The 22,847-nt window shown below is 39.7% G+C and overlaps 1 protein-coding gene across 1 annotated transcript in view; it reads left to right on the top strand.

Moving 5' to 3' along the window:
- Positions 1-347: 347 nt before the first annotated feature.
- The window catches only part of TACR1 (tachykinin receptor 1), a 188,407-nt gene continuing 165,907 nt past the window's right edge, over positions 348-22,847 (top strand). The window contains exon 1 of the mRNA XM_020985308.2: positions 348-1,306. Within this exon, the coding sequence (XP_020840967.1) occupies positions 912-1,306 (395 nt within the window). The 5' untranslated portion in view covers positions 348-911. The remainder of the gene's footprint in view (positions 1,307-22,847) is intronic.

Genomic DNA, 22,847 nt, shown 5'->3' with positions numbered 1-22,847 from the left:
CTGAAGTTACGCTCCAGCTCCAATGCAATTGCCCCAAGATGGGCTCTGGCCCCTCTTAAGATCCACCCCCTCAACCCACGCGCGCGCGCACACACACACACACACACACACACACACACACACACACACACACATCTCTTTTCTCCTCTCTTGAACCAGGGAAAGGATTGAGCAGCACAGGGACATATATCTACCAACATCTGGTGTAGCTGGTGCGCTGCTTGTTGCCACTGAGTGGGTCCGCAGGCTAGGTACTTCCCCCTTTACCCGTGACGTCTCTGCAGCGCTCTATAAAAGGCCCTGAGACGCCCAGCCGAGGCTCTGGCACCTCCAGAGCTGAGAAGGAAGGAGCAAGGGGGCGTCCACGTCGTAGCCTGAGGGACCGCAGGCGGTCTGCAACTGCTGCTGCCGCTGTGCGACGGACACAATCAGGTAGCCCTTCTCCAGTTGGGGCACTGTGCTTCTACCCCAGCTGACTCCAGATCGCTAGCCCTTGGCTCAGAACTCTTGGAGGTGGCACCATGCCTGGTGCCTCTAGGGCTCCCGCAGCATCCCTTTTCCCCGCCAAAGAAAACGGTTGCAGAATTGCAGTGCTCGGAGGTGCCTCCAAGAGCTGTGATTCTATTGAGTGATTGCTTTTGCCAATTTCTCTCTTAAAACCTAGACAGGAAAGACAAACTCCCAGCGCTTGCTGAAGTTTGATGAGGAGAACATAGAAGCTTCCTGGGTCAGACCAAGTTTTCACATTCTACAATTTCTCAGTCCCCTCCTAAGTCCGCCCTGCTCTCGTGAAAAGGATTCTAACAGGAGACACTGAGCCTCCTGTTGCTTGCAGCTTTTGCACGTCAAGTATTCTGCATAGAACTCCGCTCCCTAAGGGTTTGCGTGGAAGGTTTAACCCCAGAAGAACGATGGATAATATTCTGCAGAGTAATTCAGACCTTGCCCTCTCCCTAAATGAATCCTCCAACATCTCAGAACCCAACCAGTTTGTGCAACCGGCCTGGCAGATCGTTCTCTGGGCAGCTGCCTACTCTGTTATTGTGGTGACCTCCGTGGTGGGCAACGTGGTGGTGATGTGGATCATCTTAGCCCACAAGAGGATGCGGACAGTGACCAACTACTTCCTGGTGAACTTGGCCTTCGCAGAAGCTTCTATGGCCGCCTTCAATACGGTAGTGAACTTCACCTATGCCATCCACAATGAGTGGTATTACGGACTGTTTTACTGCAAGTTTCACAACTTCTTCCCGATCGCTGCTGTCTTCGCCAGCATCTACTCCATGACCGCTGTCGCCTTCGATAGGTGAGCCTGACCTTTGAACGTAGGGGGTTTGAGGAGAAGGGGGATGGTATTGTATCATTGTGGGTAGGGGGGGGGTTTGCAGTGGGTGTGTATGGGCGAACTGGTTTCTACGGGAAGGGAAGGGTGGAAGGGCTGGGGAGGATCGTTACTCTTTAGCACATAAATAGCTTTCCTCTCAATTCTCTTATTTTCCTCTTTCCTCTTTTCCCTCCTCACTGTCTTCCCTTACCTTTCTTCTTTCTCCTCCCTTTCTTCTCTTCCTCTCCAGGTCTCTCCTTTTCCAGTTCATCTGTCTCCTCTTATCTTTCCTTTCCTTTCTCTGGATCCTTTCTATTTTCTTTTACTATTTTTCTTTGTGCTTCCCTGTTTTGGGACATAGTATCTAGTGGCAAAAGCAGTAGGTCTGAATTCAAAGGACTTGAGTTAATTTCTTTGTGTTATATTATTTTAGCCAATAGCCAAGTCATTTCCCTTCTCCTCCCCCCCCCCCAGCTTCTTCATCTGTAAAAGGAGTAGGTTGCACAGGAAAATGCCCAAGGTCCCTTCTGGCTCAAAATCATAGGATCAATCATATTACTTATATTCAAGGCCTGGTAGTGGCTCCAGGGTTGACAAATGTAGCCACCTCAGCAGTTACCTCAGGTTACAGTAGTCCAGAAAGTTTGCTTCTGTTGTTTCAGGTAAAATCTGTTTTTTTCCCATTCTGTTCTTCACTTTCTCCATCTGGGAAAAAAGGCAGGGAATAAGCTCTATTTTCCATTTACCTCTGTAACAATATTTTTAAAGTGAGTGCATCACATTTGAATCCAAGATCTGGAAGGTACCTAGAGAGGTTATCTGTTATAGTCCATCCCCTGCACGAGTCTTTCCTTAAACCAGTCATGATGAAAATTGTTACTCATAAGAGCTCTCTGAAGTTGGAGATTCAATGCTCTCTCTCAGAAATCTCTTAAAGACTCAGTTTTTTCATCTATAAAATGTGAATGGTGGCAAGAGCACTCCAAAGGGCTGGTGTGAAAATCAAAAGAGAAAATATTTGAAAAGCATTTTGAAAGTGTTTTATATACATTTATAAAAACCCTTTAAGCCTTCTGTAAATTGAAGTACCTAATAAATATAAATAAGAATAATTATTTCAATCTGGAAGTCCTTTACATATTTATAGAGAAAAGACAATTTTATAGAGATTTGGAACTGGCTTTAAATTTTGGGCCTGATACTATTTGCTTGGGCAGCTAGGTGACAGAGTGGGTAGAATGCCTGCCCTAGAGTCAGGAAGACTCATCTTCCTAAGTTTAGATCTGGCCTCAGACACTTACTAGCTGTGTGGCCCTGGACAAATCACTTTACCCTCTTGTCTCAGTTCCTCAGCTGTAATGACAAACCACTTCAGTATCTTTGCCAAGAAAATCCTAAATAGGGTCATGAAGAGCAGACATGACTGAAAAATGACTGAGCGACAGCAACACTCTTTGATGTTAGTTGAATCACTTTACCTTGCTCAGCCCCAGTTTGTATATCTGTAAAATGAGTGGTTTAGACTAAATGATATCTCATCAGCTCTGCTATTCAAATTCTAAACTTTTTTTTCTTCTAAAATCTTTCTATCCTTTTCTCTAGCCTTTTTTGAGGTTGATGGCATCTTCAAGGGGAACAAAGGCACTTTCTAATGGCAAAGCAGTGTTCACATACATTGCTGAGGCAGAGATGGCTCAGCAGGTTATGGCTTCAAAAACTGTTTGAAAAGAAGAGGGCTGGTATACAAAAACTGTCCAGACAGGTCTTAGTAAGGATATCTCTGGGTGACATGGTTGAGACAGGACTTCTGAGAAATAGCAATCTTTTGAGAAGGGTGGATTTGTGTGTGTGTGTGTGTGTGTGAGAAAGAGAGACAAACACACACAGAGACATACAGAGATAGATAAAGAGACAAAGAGTCAGAGAGACAGAGGACGGAGAGGATTGAGATAGAGAAAGAGATGAAGACAGAGACAGAAAGAAAGAGATAGATTGAGACAGAAATGGCCAGAGACAAGGACACAGACACTGAAAAAGATAGTCTGCTTGCATGCTTGCTTGCATGTCTATCTGAAGGAGTACCTCTGTATGTACATGCTTGAGCACTTGTGTAAATTGTTCATACAGATGATTAAATTGCATTTCAAAGGGGGACTCCAGAGGTGGTTCTTTGGCTGCTTCCTCAAAGAAAAAAAAAGGTTAATTAATTTAAAAGGAGGCTGGAATGGGGGGGGGGACAAAACAATCCATTTCATTTGCTTCCTACTACCCTATTTTATCCACACAGGGTTTCCTGTGATTTGCATTTGCCCTGAGGCTTTCCGGAGGCATTTAAAACCACAAATAGCTTTTTTAAATGTGGGGCTTATGGCTTTCCCTTTATGTTCTACATATGCTCCGTTATGTAGGAATTGAATTTTTGCCAATTAAATTTCATTTTAAATATCCTAGGGAAATTGCCTATTTAGTGGAATGTGATCATAGAATTTAGAACTGGAGGGAACCAAGGAGAGAACAAGTATTTGTTAAGCTCTTATTATATGCCAGGCACTCCTTGTGCTAAGCACTTTACAAATATTGTTTCATTTCCTATTTTAACCCCCATTTTACATTTGAGGAAATTGAGGCAGTGATATGCCCAGGGTCACATAGCTAGTAAGTATCTGAGGCTAGATTTGAACTAAAGTCTTCCTGACTCCAGACCCAGTGCTCTAGCCACTGTGCCACGTAGCTGCCTCTAGAAGGAACCTTAGTTATCATCTAATTGAATCTGTCCCACTCGAATTTGACAGAGTAGGAAACTGAGTTCCAGAGAAGGGGAATGATTTGTCCAAGGTCATACAGATAATAAATATACAACTGGGATTAAATCCAGGTCCCCTGCTCCAAATCTAGTACTCTTTCCACACACAGCCCATGTTCATATATCTCTATTTCTATTATATATCTGTCTCTTTCTGCCTTAAGTTCATACAAAAAATTTGCTATAACTTCTATTTATATATGTCTATATGTGTGTGTGTGTGTGTATGTATGTATGTATGTATACATATTTACAGTTCTTTAAGATGAAGCACATTGCCCTCTTGGGGTTGCTCTTTTTACTTAAATCCATACTCCTTTAAAGAACACCAGATGTGCTTTGTTATTTAATGCCACCTCAGCATTCTATATCGTTCATATTAGTTAATAATATTTATGTCACCAAATTAAGGAAAGGGACTACATATTGCTGATTCTGGTCCTCATACCTTATCCATGCTCCGCTGAGAGTTCTGTCTTCTGAGAACGGAGATACAGCCATTGTATTATGAAGCATGAGTGTTAGAACACCAGTACATTGGTTTGACTGGGGGAGGGAGAAGCTGTGACTGATTGATGCACACAATGCCCCTCTCCCCTAGACTTTAAATGTAGCATTTTAGAAGGAAGAAAAAGTAAAAAGGTACAGACAGATGGGCCAGGGAACCATGATCATGAGGGACTTGATTCTGGGGCTTCTTCTCTGTTCTTTATTTTTCAGTGTGTGAAGAAGCCATGATTATAGGGACCTGATGATGCCTGGGTCTCTAAGTTTGCCCCTTATTTTTCAATAGGCAAGTTATAGAAAAACTCCTTAAACAGAGGAGGCTTCAATGCCTTATCAGTCAAGCCATAGAATTATAGATTGTTGTAGTTGGAAGGGAATTGTAAAAGGCACCTAGTTTAACTGCCCTTTATTTATTTTTTGTTGTTGTTGTTTTAGGCAATGGGATTAAGTGACTTGCCCAGGGTCACACAGCTAGTAAGTGTTGTGTCTGAGGCCAAATTTGAACTCAGGTCTTCCTGAATCCAGAGCCGGTGCTCTATCTACTGCGCCACCTAGCTGCCCCTACTGCCCTTCATTTTAAACAGTGGAAGCTGAGGCCCAAAGACAAGGGACCTGTCCAAGGTCATACAGGTGCTAAAAGAACAAAGACTAGAACTCAGGAATTCTGACTCCCATTTCAATGTTCTTTCCATTACCTTTCTCAGTCAATTTTTTAAGGCTCAAAGAACTCATGATGGGTGATTTACAATCTTATGATAAGAGCATGTTTTGCCTCTCACAGTAACCCATTGTATGACTGTGGACAAGTCACTTAACTTTTCTGTTTCCTTACCTGTAAAATGAGGTGGGGGAGGGACATAATACTTTCAGTACCTATTCCACAGGGTGATTTGAAGGAAGTGTGTTGTTAACCTAGATGCCTTGTAGAAATTTGAACTATTGTTATCATCTTTACGTCTTTCATTTTTATCTATGGGGTGTGTGTGTGTATTAGAGGGAAATCTATTAGTTTTCCTTTGATTCCTTTTGATGGATTGGAGATAACTCTGAGTTACTGAAGGCTTTGCCATAACCCTGAGTTACTGAAGGCTTTGCCAGTGGAGTACAGAGTAGTAGTTTTGAGTCCAAGTCTAGTGATGGATTGTTTATTTCTCATTCAAAAACCATCCCAAATAAGCCCAGAGAGGCTCATCTCTAGCTGGTTGGCTAGTGAGTGATTGTTCTTTTAACTTGGGAATACATGAAAAACTTCAGGATATGGAATCAAAAATTCTGGTTATGAATCGCTGCTCAGTTACTTCCTCACTGTATGATCCTGGACTACTTCCTCTCTCTGGGTCTGTTTGCTCATCTGCAAGATGAAGCGGCTAATCTCTAAGGTCCCTTTCAGCTGTAACTCCTATGGAGCCCATTCCAAGGCTGACTGATGGAATCATAGGTTCTTGCAGAATTTCAGTGAAAGCTGAGGCAGTCCAATCTGCTTGATCTCTCTCAGTTCCCTCTCCTTTTTGAATTGTTGAGGGTCAGATTTTCCAGTTTATTTAAAACAGCCTTCTTTAAGAGGTAGGCCCCTTTCCAGCCTAGAACATTGTGATTAAAATGTCAAAAGAAGAGTGATGGGGAAGCACTACACATCTGTCTTGCAACCAATGTTAGCTCAAGACAATCAGATTTCTTTCTTCTGTTGATTTGGAAAAGACAGCTTAGATTCCAAAGGAATTTGTCTTAATTTTGTAGAAGTTTTATGTGCAGGACAGTGGAAATACATGTACAGTGTTGATTTTTGCCAGAAGACCCTCAAGCTGAGTAGCCAACAGGTAGGATTTGAAACTACTAATGTATAAATGCAGCTATATATTCCACCCAACAGAGTGATGAGCTCAGAACTTATTGTTGTTGTTCAGTTGTTTCAGTCATGTTTGACTTTGTGACCCCATTTGGGGTTGTCTTGGCAAAGATCCTGGAGCGGTTTGCCATTTCCTTCCCCAGTTCATTTTACAGGTGAGGAAACTGAGGCAAACAGTTAAGCAACTTGCCCAGGATCACACAGCTAGTATCTGAGGCCAAATTTGAACTCAAGAAGATAAGTCTTCCTGACTCTAGGCCAGGCACTCTCTATGATGTGTCACCTAGCTGCCCTCAGTTCAAAGTTAGGTGATCTCAATTGAAGTCCTGATCTGTCATATTGTTATGGCATACACAAAGCCATGTTGCTTTTAGCTACTCAGTTTATCATTCTGTCAAAAAGTAGGGCCTCCTTTCTACCTGGAAAGATAAGCTGAAGGAGGGACAGGAAGAGAACAAAGGTTTGTTAAGTGCTTACTACTGCCAGGCACTGTGCTAAGCACTTTACACGTATTTCATTTGATCCTCACAACAACCCGGTGAAGTAGGTGTTATTGTGGTCCTCCTTCTGCAGTTGAGGAAAGTGGAGCAGACAGAGGTTAAGTGACTTAAATCATATAGCTAGTAACTATCTGAGGCCATATTTCAATTAAAGTCTTTCTTACTCCAGGCCCAGAGCTTTATCTACTAGGAAGATGAGGGAGACTGAAAGTATTTAAGGATCTTTTTTTTTTAACTTTCCAAGCCCCCTCTATATGACAATTAAAATGATAAACAAATAAGTGAACCCCAAATGGGTAGAGATCAGTTTTAATGGAAAGGAATCAGTGGCAGTTTGTGAGCTAACTTGTGAGACAGTGAGTTCTCCGTCACTGGAGGTCTTTAAGCGAGGCTGAATGACCTCTTGTTGGGGAATGTTGCAGAAGGGAAGGCTCTTTCAGGTAAAGGTTGGATTAAATGACCTTGAGGATCTCTCCCTTTTGACTCTGCCATTCTGCCATTCTGCTGAGTCTCCTGCATATGCCACGGTCTCTTTGCCCTTGACAAGCATGGGAGCATGTTGTCTGTCTTAGGCCTTAGGAGTCATCAACTCCAACACTCTCAATCTTAAAGAAAGGGACCTGAAACTCAGTGACTTTCTCAAGGTCATACAGGTAGTAAGTAGCAGAACAAGAATGTGAACTTGCATTCGCTGGATGAAAATCCAGTTGCCTTCCACTGCATATTGCATTTCACTTCTCGAGGGTAAAGATTGCTTTTCTTTTGGCCTTTCTGTCCCTTGAGGAAGGGCTGTTTTCTGCTTCATCTCTGTACTCCAGCACTTAGCACAGTGCCTGGCACATAGTAGGTGCTTAACAAATGTTTATTGAGTTATTGATTGATTGCTCCTCAGTCTCTAGCATTGTGCCTCCTTGTTGTTCACAGTAGATGTCTAATAAATTCTCATTGAATTGAACTGAACCACAGCTTTCTACTTTTTTCCATTGACAAACCACTAGCATATTAACAAGCTATTTCAAATGCCAGGCAACAAACGTACTTGCTCCCTGGCCACTTCATGGTTATTTTTTTTTTGAAGACCTATGGAAATGGACATTTGAGGTAGCCCTGGCTATGGCACTTTTGCTTCCAAGCATGTTCACAAAGTGGAATGGGATTTCAGTAAGCTGTTGGATGCAGGAGCACAAACTTCATTTCTGAGTCCCTTTCCCAGATAGCAGCTTATCTCTGTGAACATCTTTTTTTCTTTTATTTTCTGCCGGCAAAATTGAAATGCAATAGCTACCAATTATCTACAGCAAACTTTAAGCCTGTTCTTCTCTGGGCAGTCCATGATCAGACTAAGTGGACATCTGTGACATGCAGTGAGTCTAATAACATATACAGAAAATAACCCTTGTAAAGGGATAAAAAATAAAATCACTAGGCTAGAAAAAAATGGGACCTCTCTCCTAAAGAGAGAGGATAGATGGATAGATGGATGGATGGATGGATGGATGGATGGATGGAGGGATGGATGATGAATGTATGAATGAATGAAGAAATGAATGACAAATGGTCATGTATTATGTATTGTGTCTATGAAGCAATGACATTACAGTTTTTGGTGTTTTGTTTGTTTATTTTAACAAGTAGACCAGAGTTTATAGCTCCAAAAGAGCATCATCCTTTGGATCTCGTAGACATTTTAAGAATGTTATCAGTGCTTATAACATTTTTGAAACTCAGTCTTCTTTGAAAATCACCTTCAAAGCCAGACACACCTTAACAATAGGTGTCCCCCACTATCCTTCTAGTGTAGGAAGTATATAAAAAAGCAAGTTTCTTGGTTGAATGTCTTAGCCTGTTTTTGATGCAAAATGGTCACTCGGCTTGATCACTGTGACTCCACAAGCCAATATCTTGAGAAAGGGGAACCATGGAAGCCTTGAATTTGGAATTGGTGTACCTAGATTCAAACCTTACCTGTGTGACCTTAAGCAAATAACCATTAGTTTGCTCATCTTTAGAATGGGATAGCTGGATTATGGGATAGCTAAAGCTCCTCGTAGCTCTCTGGTCCTTTGATCCTGCTTCCTCCAGATGCACAGGGTCACTTTTCTCCTGCAAATTCAGGATTGCTGGTACCCCTGTTGATTTCTAGATGATAGATTTCTTTGCTATAGATATCAGCTCCCCTGACGTGGAAAAATGCAGGGTTCTTCCCTATCCCGTGTTCCTTGGTTTTCAACCCCTCTTGTTTTCCAAACAAACACTTCTCTACTGTTTTAAAGGCACTTAAGGGAGAAACATACATGAAGGGAGGACACAGTGATTAATAAAGATTACAAATGCAAAGGTTCTTATAGGGGAAATTAATTCTGGCAGTACCCAGCAGCTACAGAGTGCTTTCTTGTTCAGTTGTTTCAGTCCTGTCCAACTCTTCATGACTCCATTTGGGGTTTCCTTGGCAAAGATACTGGAGTGGTTTGCCATTTTCTCCTCCAGCTCATTTTATAGGCAAGGAAACAGAGGCAAACAAGGTGAAGTTACTTGTCTAGGGTCACACAGCTAGTAAGTGTCTGAGGCCAGATTTGAACTCAGCAAGAGGAGTGTTCCCAAGCCTAATGCTCTATCCACTGTGCCACTTGTCAGAGGACCTTAGTCCAAATCCCATTTCAGATATTTACTACCACGGTGACTGTGAATAAGTCACTCAACTTCCTCAGGCCTCAGTTTCCACACATAAAAAAGGAGGGGGTTGGAGTAGACAGCCCTTGAGCTCCCTTCTATAACTTCATCCTTAAGAATGATCCTATGATCCTTTCCTGCCAGTCTGGCTTCATCATAAGGCTTCTAGTCATAAGCTTTCCTCTCAGACCAGGATTCTGCTGTAGCTGTGACACTGCACCCCCTGGTGGTCAATCTCTAGCTCTTCTCTCATTGGCCAAGATGAGCTTACTAGACCAAAGATTCTCCTTTATTTTCTCTCTCTGGCCCCCACCCCCACCCCCATTGTCTCTGAATGCTTGGAAATGGCTGGTTCATGAATTTTGAGGTTTACAATACCAACAAAATAAAAGAAAACAGCCTCACAACAACAAACCAACTAACTCACCCCAATCCTCAGTGTTTTTTTAGACATATAGTACATGATATCTCCTGTGTTGTCCAGCAGTGCCTGAACAGTGGAGCAAGGAGGTAGCATTGTGAGCACTGAGCTACCATAAAAGAACATCATGTTGGGTGGGGAAGTCATGTAAGACAAATGATCATTTCATTGCTGTCTGCTGCCCCACTTCATGGTGCAACAAATTCTTTGTTAACTCCCTGACTTTGGACCTAGAGCTCTAAATTCCTTTCCAGCCTCCCCACCTGGCCCCCTGTATTTCATATTCAGGTGAACTCTAGATTGACTCAGCAAGGCCTCCAGTTTTCTCTTTTTGATTTAGACTTTAAATCATAATTCTTTTCTCTTTTTTCAGGCACTAGTTGATTTTTCTTATTCACTCTTTTAGTACCATCACCATTAGGGGCTGGAGATTTGAAAATTCCAAATTCCTAACCTATTTTGTCCTCTTATTACACCATTGATTGGGTAAGGTCCTATCATAGGACCTACACACACACACACACACACACACACACACACACACACACACACACCTTATTCACCAAACTTGGCTTTTGGCATTTTCCACAAATCAAATCAGTGACCTTTCTTCCATCATTGCCCTCGTTCAGGAGCTCAGTTTCTTCATCTGTACTAGCCAAATGACTTCTAAGGTCACTTACAGTTCTAACATTCTATAGTTCTTTTCCACAAAATATACTCTTAAAGGTTGAAGATTTGATTCCACTGAAGATATTCTTAAGGTAAATTCAAAAGAAAAGTTATTCCCTGGAAGGCTCTCTAGCCACAGTGGCATCATTGAAATAATAATAATAACAACAACAACTAATATTTATTTAGTGCTTTAAGATTTTCAAAGTACTTTACAAATAATATCTCATTTGATCTTCACAAGAATACTGAGAAGTAGGTATTATTATTATCCCTATCTTATAGATTGAGAAATTGAGGCAAATAGTGAGCCCTGGGCCACATAGCACTAAATGTCTGACGCTGGATTTGAATTCAGATTTTTCTAACTCCATATCTAACACATTAGAAGGCCTTTCTCCCTCCAGGGGCCTACTTTGAAGGGACCAATGCTTATTTGAATGGATGATTGTGTGAAAAAGCCTTGGAAGCCTTAGTGAATCTATGAGAATAAGCTTTATAAGAATCAACAGTGTGGCAGCTATTGTGATTGCACTGGTAGAAATAGAGATTCCAAAACAAGATAAGTCTTATGATATTTTTTCTTTAATCAAACCACATCTGGAGCATTATGTTCAATGTTGTGCATCCCACTTTAGGAAGCTATGAAAGGACCATCTCTTCTCCTAGTCATATGTTATTGAACAGCACTAGAAGAAGTCATGCAAATTGTGCCAAGTGGATGCACTGCAAACTTATGTTATCTGATCTCAACAGAGCCCTTACTGCTGCATGACTATCCTGTAATTTTTCTTGATTTTGTAAAAAAAATAATTTTTGGTGTCTTTTGTTTTGATATTATTTGTATTTTCAAATGAATGCCTTTCCTGCTTCCTAGAGAACCATCTGTTGTAACAAAGAATAAGAAAGGGGGGAAAAATTTAGCAAAACTGACATTGGAAAAAGTCTTACATTAACTAAGGTATTCCACATCCATAATGCCTCACCTCTGCAAAGAAATGAGGGAGTTGCCTTCTCATATCTTTTTCCCATTAGATGTCCACTAAGGTGCCTACCAACTCTTACATTCTGTGATTCAGTCTCCTCTCATCTCCTATGGTAGCCTGACCTTTAATCATCTGCTACTGCATCTTTAATTTTTATCTGTCCTATCTTTAGTATTTTTCTGTTTACTAACTCCTTCCTTGCTGCCTTCAAACAAGCGCTGCCCTGTCCATCTCTTAAAAAGCAAACAAAAAAACCCCCAGCCCTTCACATGATTCTACTGTCCTCAATCTATTGTTACAGAATCATAGAAGAGACTTCAGAACCATCTAGTCCAACACACAAACGTCTTATATGTCTCTTCATTTTCATAACCAAATTTCTAGCAAATGCTATCTACATTCATTACCCTCATTTTATATTTTCACATTTTCTTAGTAATTCTTTGCAATCTGGCTTCCAACCTCAGTATTCAATTGCACTGTTCTTTCCAAGATGATCAAAAGTCTCTCAATTGCTAAATTCATTGGCCTCTTCTGTGTCCTCATATTTCTCAACCTTATTGAAGCATATCCCCCCAGGATACTATTTCTTCTCTTGACTTTCATGACACTGGACTCTCTTTGCTTCCTTCCTATCTGTCTTACAGTTCCTACTTAATTTCCTTTGCAAGATCACTTCTTAACAATGAGTATACCCCAAGGCTCTATCCTGGGCCCACTTTTATTTCTCTATGCTGTCTATTGATCCCATTATTGACCATTATTCAATTACCAGCTCTATATAGATAACTATCAATAAATGTATCCACCCTAGTCTTTCTCCTAAAATACAAACCCATATCACCAACTGTCATTTCCAATTGGATGTCCTATAGGCAGCTCAAACTCAAGGCGTCCAAGACAGAATTCATTTTCTTCTGCTTAGACACACACACTCTCTCTTCTTCCTAACTTCCTTATTTATGCTCAAGGTTCCACTGTCCTTTTAGTCTTCTAGGTTCATACCTCAGAGTCATCCTTGATCTTTCCTTTGAATCACCCTCATCCAATCTTATCAATTCTACCTCAGGCAGCAGCTAGGTGGCACAGTCGATGGAGCACTGGGCCTAGAGCTGAGAAGACTCATGTTGAGTACAAATCTGGCTTCAGACACTTACTAGCTGTGTGACACTGGGCAAGTCACTTAACTCTGCCTAATTTTCCTCACCTGTAAAATGAGCTGGAGAAGGAAATGACAAACCACTCCATTCAGTACCTTTCCCAAGAAAACCATAAAGGGGGTCACAAAGGGTGAAACACAACCAAAACAACTGAACAACATTAATTCTACCCTGCAACATATCTTGCAACAATCCCCTGTCTCCATTCACATATATACCATTCTAGTTCATGCCCTTACCAAATCTTCACCAAATGTCATCTCGAGTTCTGCAAAAATTTCATAATCAGACTCCTGACTCCTAGGTTCTCCCCTCTTCAATCCATCCTACCCACTGCTACCAAAATAATCTTCCTGAAGCACAAATCTGGCTATGTGTGTCATCAGTTCAATAATCTTCAGTAGCTTCCAGCTGTCAATAGGTAAAATAAAAACCTCTCTGCTTGGCCTTCAAAGGTCTTCACCGGCTGGCTGTAGCTTGCTTTTCTAAGCTTTTTGCAAATTATTCTCCATCACGTACTTGATGTTCCAGCCAAATTGGCCTGCTTGTTATTCTCCAAACTCAGGATGCCATCTCCTTCTCTGTGCTTCTGCAAGGCTATCACCTAGAACTAGAATGCATTCTCTCCCACCTCTACCTCTTAGAATCCCTAGCTTCCTTCAAGGCTCAGTTTATGTATCAACACTCAGGGTAAAGCCTTTCCTGATCTTCCTAGTTGTTAGTTTTCTCTCCTGCCTCAAATAATATGTGTGTATGTATACATACACACCCCCCCATATATACATATACATACATGTATGTATGTATATGTATACATGTATGTATAGATACAGTTATCAGTTTACTTGCTGCATTTCCCAATAGATACATGCTCCTTGAGGACAGGGCCTCTTGTATTTGTATATCCACCACCTAGCACAGGGTGTTGATTGTATTAGATGTTTAATAAATACTTGTATGATTGGATCTGAATACATCCAGAATCAGACAGTGAAAATACTCAAAACCCTGATTTTGGAGTATTTGTTGTGGGAGGGTTTAGATGGGCAGGGAGGGTACATGACTTCTATCTTCAAATATTTAGAAGAACGTCTCTTAGAAAAAGGATTAGCCTTATTTCTAGTTGGCCCCAGAGGGCAAAACAATGTGTAGAAGCTACAGAGACTAGATTTTGGTTATATATCAGCATAAACTTCCTAATAATTAGAGCTGTCTAGAAGATGAAATGGGCTACCTTGGGGCACAATGAGTTCCCTCCCACTGGAAGTCTCTAAACCAGAGTCTCAATGAACACTTTTTTATAACTGAGGATATAACTGAAAAGAGTCTTATTCAGGTATTGCTAGTATTAGCAGTCATCTGAAATATTTTCCATTGCTGAGATTCTATGATTCAAGCAGAGCCCTGTAGAAAAAAATATTTTTATGCAAGGAAGAAGCTTCACTGTCCCAGGTCCTGTTTCTCATCACTCTGGAGCCATTTGGGCTTTGTTTTGTTTCATTTTCCATGGGTTCCACATCTCAGAGTTTCTATGGCTCATAACCTGCTCTGGACTCAGACCCCATTTGGTAATCAACTGAAATGACTCACAAATAAAGTGTTTCATCATTTCCCCCAAGCCATTCAGTGAAAGCCCTAGGTCCTAGGAGAATGGGATGGGTTATAAAGGTTTAACACCGCTGTCTTTCTTTGAGAGTTAAATCAAGAATAGAATTTTAATGCATGGTAGGAAAACAGAATCCAGCTTGCTAGTGAGGAAGCTAGCCACAGCCTCTACTACTAAACTGAAAGGACATAACCTGAATTCTAATGCTATGCAAGGTGATCCCTGTGACAGCTGTTTTTTTTTTCTCCCACCAAACAGACTGGTATATCCCACTATGGGTTTTTTTTTTGTTGTTGTTTGTTTTCAGACAATTGGAGTTAAGTGACTTGCCCAGGGTCACACAGCTAGTAAGTGTCAAGTGTTTGGTCTGAGGCCGGATTTGAACTCAGGTTCTCCTGACTTCAGGGCCAGTGCTCTATCCACTGCCCACCTAGCTGACCCTGGTATTACCCACTATGGTAAGGATAGGGGAGCCACCTAAAATTAAACCTGATTGCAGCATATGCCATAATGTGTGTTTGAGGTAGTTTCTAATCATTGAAAAAGAGAAATTGTTTCAGGCTATCACTTTTGTATCACTTTTGTGATCAGATGGATATTTTGAGGGCTAGAGGTTCATGAGATTTTAAGGAAAAGGCTTTAGAGATCATTTAGTTTAATTGCTTTATTTTTTAGAGGAGGAAACTGAGGCCAAGAGAGGGAAAGTGAGTTACCAAAAGTCTCACAGCCAGTGATGAAAAGTCAGGATCTGAATCAGATCCTTTGGCTCAAGATACAAGAGTCTTCTTTCCACCACACCATATTACTGTTTCAAAATCCAATGAATTATTTATTGCTTAGTTCTCTCTGCCCAAACACATCCAAGCAGTCACATTTGGGCCGGGATCTTAGTCAAAAGTTTAAGACTCTAGTGGAGAAACTACTAGCCCAGCTCTAGTTCTCTCTTCTTCCATGAAGGCTTTCAAGCTCACTCTTCAATTTTTTCTGTATACCTCGTAAATTCAATGACAACTCTCATTTACAAAGCACTTTATTCCAGCAGCCAAGTAAGGCAGAAAATTCCCCTATCTTACACAAGAATAAACTGAGAATCAGAGGTAAAATGACTCGGCAATGTCATCCAGTAGATATCAGAGCCATTTGGCCAGTATTTATGGAGTATCAACTGGATGAAAAGCCCTGTGCTATGTTCTAGGACTCATTTGACAATTGCTCATGTACTATCTATGACATAATTCCTATTGCTTTCTTATGTGTTAGTTAACACTTCCTACATTTTTGTCTCATCTCTCTTCCCTCCCTTCCACATTAGAATGTTAGCTCCTTGAAAGCAAAGATTGTCTTTTGCCTTTATTTCTCCAGTGCTTAGCACAGTATCTGGGATAAGGGAGGTGTTTAATAAATGCCCTTGTTAACCGATTGACTGACCCTAGCACAAACTAGATTGTAAGCTTCTTGAGGGCTAGGATTTTGTCATAGATTTATTCCAAATCCTTCTCAGGACCTAGCACAATGACTTCCACACTTTATATGCTACATAAGTGGTTTGTGATTGGCTAAGAAAGAAAGTTGATTCTAGTACTAGTTTTGTCACTCAATGTCTATATGACCCTAAGCAAGTAGCTTATCTCTTCTGGGTCTCAGCTTCCTCATCTAGGAAATGAGAAAAAATGAAATAGTTAACATTACTGACCGATAATTCATTGTGGTACGGAGATGATTTTTATGTTATTAAAAGCTACACCAGTGGAAGACAAACTCGGGCAATTTTATCCAAGGTGAAAAATTATCAGGTATATGCCTAGCAACAGAAAGTACATACAGTTTGAGGATCAGCTCCCTTAATTATGATCACCTAATCACCTGCAGGTTGGCCACAAGGTGGGCAGATCTTGGTCCATAAGGACAAATAAGTTAGATAGAAATACATTTATCCACTAGGGTGATACTGATGACTAAGTATCTGATGCTATTCAGTAATAAAACTAGGTACTCTCAGTCAAAAGTTCGTTGGCAGTGGCTATGCACTTCATACAAGATCAAGGTAATAACAATTACTCTCTGGCTCTCATAAAGCTGGTTGCCTCTCTCTCCTAGCTCCAAACCTTTTGTGGATAGAAAGACTTGTTTAATTAGTGTAAAGATTTAATCTGTGTGAATTGATCCAAATGGAATCTTAGCTCATTAGAAAATCCCACTAGGAAAACAAAACAGTATTGTCAGAGCTTCACTTAAGAATAACCACTTTGGCAGCTGTGTGTAGGACGGAGTAGAATGGGAAAAACCTTGAGAAAGGGAAGCCAATTAGGAGGCTGTTGCAATAATCTAAATGAGAAGTGATAAGGGTTTGAACTGAAATGAATAGAAAGAGAAAGGGTAAAATTCAAGAGATGTTGTAGAGCTAGAAATGACAAAATTATGGCAGTTCATTGATACGTGGAGTGTGGAAGAATGAGGAGTCCAGGATAATGACAAAATTATAAATATGGGAGACCAAAAGGATGATTGTGCCTTTGGCAGAAATAGGGAAGTTTGGAAGAGAGGTGGTAGTGATGAAGGGTGTAGATGGTTTAGTCTTTGACACTTTGAATTTGAGATGTCTATGAGACTTCTTGTTTGAAGCATTAAGCAATTGGTGGTTGGAGCTCAGGGGAGAGACTAAGATAGGATAGATATAAAGATAGATAGATAGATAGATAGATAGATAGATAGATAGATAGATAGATAGATAGATAGATAGATAGATTAGATAGATGAGTCATCTCATAGAGGTGATAATTAAATCCACAGAATCTAAAGTCACCATGATAGAAAGTGTATGAACATAAAAGAGACTAGGACAGAACATTAGGGAATACCCTTAGTTAAAAGGTCTGATATGAATTATGAATCAGAAGCTTATCTACATCTCCCACTCAAGATTTTTAAGACAAGCCTAAAGAGTCAGAGGTTATTCTCTAATGCTATCAATTTGAGCATTACCAGTGAGCTCCCCTACAAGATTATCAGTTGAGAATCAATGTTAGTCATCCTTAAGTAAGTCTTAGAAAGAGGTATTTACCAAAGTGGTACAGTAAAAATGGCTAGTATAAAACATCCTTCTCTCCACCAAAGCCTGTGACCCATTCTCCCACAAGTCCAAAGTACAGCCTGGTGAGAAATACATGAAGATGTTAGGAAGAGGCATCTATTCAGAGGGAGGGTACTTCCAAAGTGTGAATTCCATAACTGAAGTGATCTTATAGGATGAAAAGTTTTTTGGGGATGGTGAATTCTAGAATACAGCCTAGTGAGAAAGAAAAGAGGAGCTTAGATCAATGGTATATATGGTGTGGTTTGCCTTGGCAAAGATTAGGATCACCTCATTGTTAAAGACTTGAGAAAACAATGATAGAGAAGAGAATGCTGTCTGAAGATTTTGAAATGAAAGAAAGGGAGAAGAGAAAATTCACATCAAATGGCTTCAATTTTTTTTTTTTTAGTAAAGAGGCAAAGTTTTTGATTGAGAAAGAGGAATAGAGGAAAGTATGGTAGGCATGAAAGCATGACAGACAGTTTGGAATAGCTTCATGGATAGTGCTATAAGGAACTCTTTAGCAAAAAATAAAAGGACTTCCTTGCTTCAGTAAAGGTCCAGTTGAAGTGAAGATAACATGAATTTATTGGGCACCTCATCAGCACAGTTGCATGATTTTTTCCATCTCTCTCCATCACCCTGTGAGGAGCAGCTGAAGAAGTTGATGGTGGCAGGAATGCAGGACTTAGGTTTGGTAAGATATGAGTGGTGAAAGGAAAAAGAAATGAAGGGTTCAATAGCTAAGGACAGTGTAGAGTTGAAATAGCCATACAGTCAATATTGGAAAAGGAGGAAAGTGAAAGCTGAACATGGCTAATGGGCTGAGACATTACTAGGGGGATTAGAGGTCTAGATAAGAGTGAAAATAGCTTTAGGAGAGATGAAGTACAGGAAGAAATAAAATATATGAGGTTATGGTTAGATACAGAAATGTCAGAGTTTCTAATTTAGAAAATAGAACACTTGTAGGTAATAGTGAAGTCCAGTGTATAAGCACCCCTTTTTGTGGTTGAGTTAGGGTGAAGGAGTAGGTCATGAGATTTTAAGAAGCTGAGGAATTGAGAGGGTAGGAATTTTGAGAGAGCATCACTGTGAATATTGAAGTCTTCTAGTATAAATATAAGAGTTATAGAGAAGAAGATGGTGATCCAGGTGCTCCAGTCTATGAAAAAAGGACAGGATGGCCTCTTCTTGTGACATTGGGGTAAGCAAGGTCTAAGTGGTATAGTAGTTGGAGGGAATTTGAGAGAAAGAGGTCCAATACAAAGAGTAGTTCATTCACTATGGAAAGGGAATCAAGAAGGCAAAGTAAAAGAGGTAAGAAGTGTTGGAGTGGGACATGGATAATATAGAGTTGAGAAGGATGGAGATGAAAGAAAGATGGGGTTTAGGGATGGTTTGTTGCTATATGGTCAGTGATTGACTAATGGGGATAAAGAGAGAAGCAGGAGGTGGGAGATTTTTAGTTATAGAGGTAGTGATGACCAGCAAGATCTCTAAGAGGTGTAAAGGATACCAAATCAGGCCTGAGTTCAGGTTACCCCTCCACCCCCTGCCTGCTTCTGCAGCTGCTCCTCAACTGCAGCTGGATGGTGGGAGGGTAGGACAGTAGATAATGAAAATGAATTAGATGCCCATAAGTTGGGGAATTGCTAAATCAAATATGGTACATGAATACAATGAAATATTAGGAAATAATATAAGAAATCATGAATATGAAATATTTAAAAATGGGTTATATTAATTACTACAGAATTAAATAAGCAGAACCAAGAAAACAATATACACAATGACTACAACAATATAGATAGAAACAGCAACAACAACAATTGTTGAATTCTGTGTAATTATCATGACCATGGTTAGCTGCAAAACAGAGATGGGAAAATGTATCTCCTCCCCTTCTTCAAATAGATTGGGGACTATGGCTGTTGAACACTGTCTATACTATCAGAGTAGCTGATGTGTTGGTTACTTTTGATGAACTGATTTTTTTTCTCTTTCTTTTAATATTTGTTTCTAGGGCTGGTTCACTAGGTAAAGGAAGGAGGAAGGATACATTCAGAAGTGAGGGTGATATGAAACAAATGATATTGATAAAAGCTAAAAAATTGATAAAAAAGATAATTTTTGTGTGCAAGTTCACATCCTATGTCACTTCCCCTCAGATTGACTCTAATCCTGCCTATTCATTCCATTATTACCTTTGAGCCTAAACTTTATGCATGGGGCTGACCTGACACATGGAACCAGTGGATTCATCAGATCGGAGTTTGTGGTTCCAGAACAACATCATTAAAAAATGAAATTACCATACCTTATCAGAGCAGAAATGATGAGTTACTCACATGGGAACCATTCCATAATCATAGCAAAGATTAAAATGAATGCCAAATTAGAAGAAAGTACTAAAAAGTGAATTAGATAATGTATACAATGAAAATAGGTTCCACTTGATCTCTTTAAACAAGCCATCAATTCATTAAAAATGGAGTTTTTTGGATTAAGTAAATGGATAAAAATAGATGATGGATAAAAATATGTCTTTGGGTATGCTTCCACTCTTTTCTTATTTGCTATTTGTGAGGTGATGTGCTCATGTTCTCTTATTATTTTCTTCTTCAATATTTTGCAAATGAGCTTGTACTCTAAACCAAGAAGAAGGAAGAGGGATCAAACTTGTTTCTACTTGGTTCAAAAGGTCAGAAAAGGGGTAGAAGATGCAGCAAGGAATATTAGGTAGGAATGATTTACTAAAAATTAAAACTATCTCAGAGGGGAATGGGGATGTCTGGAATTGATTATGTCTCAACTAGAGGTCTTCAGGCAGAAGCTGGATGACTACCTATTGGGTATTTTGTAGAAGGGATTCTTGTTTGGGTACAAGTTTCACTAGGAGGTTCTGAGAACCATCCCAACTCTGAAATTCTATGCTAATTTTTTAAAAATAAGATCAGTAACACATTTATCTAGCACTTAAAGCTTAACAAGTTTAGGAATGACATTTCCTCGCAATCTTACCTTCTTTGCACAATCCTTTAAGGTAGGTAGTAGAAAAAAATCATTATCCCTTTTTTATAGTTGAGAAAACTGCAACTCAAAGAGGTAAAAATTACTTGCCTAGTCACATTTCTCACGTATCAAATCAGAGATTCACGTAAACATAAAAGAAGTGCTTGGCATTTTCAGGGCACTTTGCTAGATATAGGAGAGACATAGATTTTAGGGTATACCCAATCCTTTCCCTCTGGATAATATAGTCTAGTATAGGGAGAAGACAATTCCAATTCACAATAACATATAATAAATACATATGTATACACATATACACACACATACGTATGTGTGTGTATATGTGTGTGTATGTTTAAAGTGCTATTTGAGGTAGGAAAGACTATTTCCAACAGGAAAAAAAAAGAGAGAAAGGCCATTTAAACAAGGTTAAAGTTTATCTTGAAGAATAAGTTGGTGATGAGAGACAGAATATTCAAGTCATAGGAATGCCTAAAGATATGGTATCGGGAGATCATACACATATTCAGACAACAAGGAGGATTCAGGTTTGTCTAGTGCATAGAGTACATAAAAGGAAGTAATGTGAGATAAGGCTGGTAAAATAGATTTGAGCAGAATCATGGAAAGCCTTGACTATTAGGCAGAATGTTTTCAAAGATCCAGTTAGAAATGCTTAAGCATTACATTGAGCATGTTGTTTATCACAAATTCCTCATGTCTTTTATCTCATATCTTACATTATATTTTCCATTGCTTTTCCTAACTTTCTGTGAATAGAATTTTATTGTGACTGTTTTCAGAGTGTATGTGACTAAGGGGATTTTTTTTCTCATTTGCAAAGAACACTTTACCACTGTAGTCTAGCTCCTCATCCTATCACGTAACTATAAAAATCTCTTACCGGTCTTTCACCACTATTCTCTGCCCTTGCTGATCCCTCTTGCACAAACCATTAGATTAATCTTCCTAAAATGTTGCTTTCATCATGTCAGTCTCCTACTCGAAACCCTTCAGTGACTCCAATGGCCTACGTATATTCCCTTGCCTCATAACCACGTCCCCTTTATTTCTTTTGGCACTTATTTACTTGCAATTTTAATTTAGGCACTTAGAATCATAGCAACCAAGATTCTGAAGAGCCATGAGGTCATTTAATTTACCTATAACTGAAAATGAATCCCTTCCACATTGTTTTTGGCAACAGTTTATCACGACTTCTTGACTTTCTATAATGATGATGACATCTAGCTTTTATATAGTATTTTAGGATTTGCAAAGTGTTTTTCAAATATCACCTCATTTTATCCTCACAGCACTCCTGGGAGATAGGTGCTATTATGCTTATAGATGAGAAAAGTGAAGCAAACAGAGATTAAATGACTCATTCAGAGTGTCTTTGAACTCAAGTCTTCCTGACTTCAGATCCTGTACTTTATCCACTGTATTTTTTAAGAATGCTCATTCCATTTTTTTGATAGCTCTAATTGTTAGCAAGATTTTTATTGTATAACACCATTTTCTCCCATAAAGGTTATAGATACTGCTATTGTCTTTGAAAGACAATTGGATTTTGACATAATTTAACTGTCATTATATTGTATAAGGATCTGTAAGGAGACTAAGGGTTTAACTGTCATTCTGGAGACACTGTTAACTGTGATGGCTGAAGAAAGGATACTTCTCCAAGGTATGAATCTAAAAGTCCATCCCTAAGGAAGCACTAGAGTGAGAGACAAGAGACCTGAGTTCTGATTTAGGACCTGACATTAACTGTGTGTCCTTGTGTGTTTCAGTTTCTCTTGCTCTTATCTGTCAAAGAGAAAAAATGAAGACAAGATTCAAGATATTCTTGCTTGCCCCTTTTTACTATATCCCCTTTCCAAACTGCTTTGTATTCATTTGCAAATATTCTCTCTCTCTCTCTGTGTCTTTCTGTCTCTCTCTCTCTCTGTCTCTCTCTCTCTCTCTGTCTCTCTCTCTCTCTTTTCTCTGTCTCTCTCTCTCTCTCTATATATATATATATACACACACACATATATACACACATATATGTATATATAAACATATATAAAATTTATGTGTACATTATATATGTATGTATATGCACACACATATACATATACATATATACATTATCTCACATGTTATATTGTGAGCCCCTTGAGGGCAGGGAGAGTTTCACTTTTGTCTTTATACCCTCAGTACTTAGCATAGTGCCTGGCCCAACAAAAGCACCTAATGAAATATTTGTTGATTGATTG

The sequence above is a fragment of the Phascolarctos cinereus genome, unplaced genomic scaffold, assembly GCF_003287225.1.
Source record: "Phascolarctos cinereus isolate Bilbo 61053 unplaced genomic scaffold, phaCin_HiC Scaffold_2;HRSCAF=192, whole genome shotgun sequence".
Taxonomy (NCBI): Eukaryota; Metazoa; Chordata; class Mammalia; order Diprotodontia; family Phascolarctidae; genus Phascolarctos; species Phascolarctos cinereus.
The sequence above is the reverse complement of the archived record's forward strand: the minus strand, read 5'-3'. Positions and strand labels throughout refer to the sequence as shown.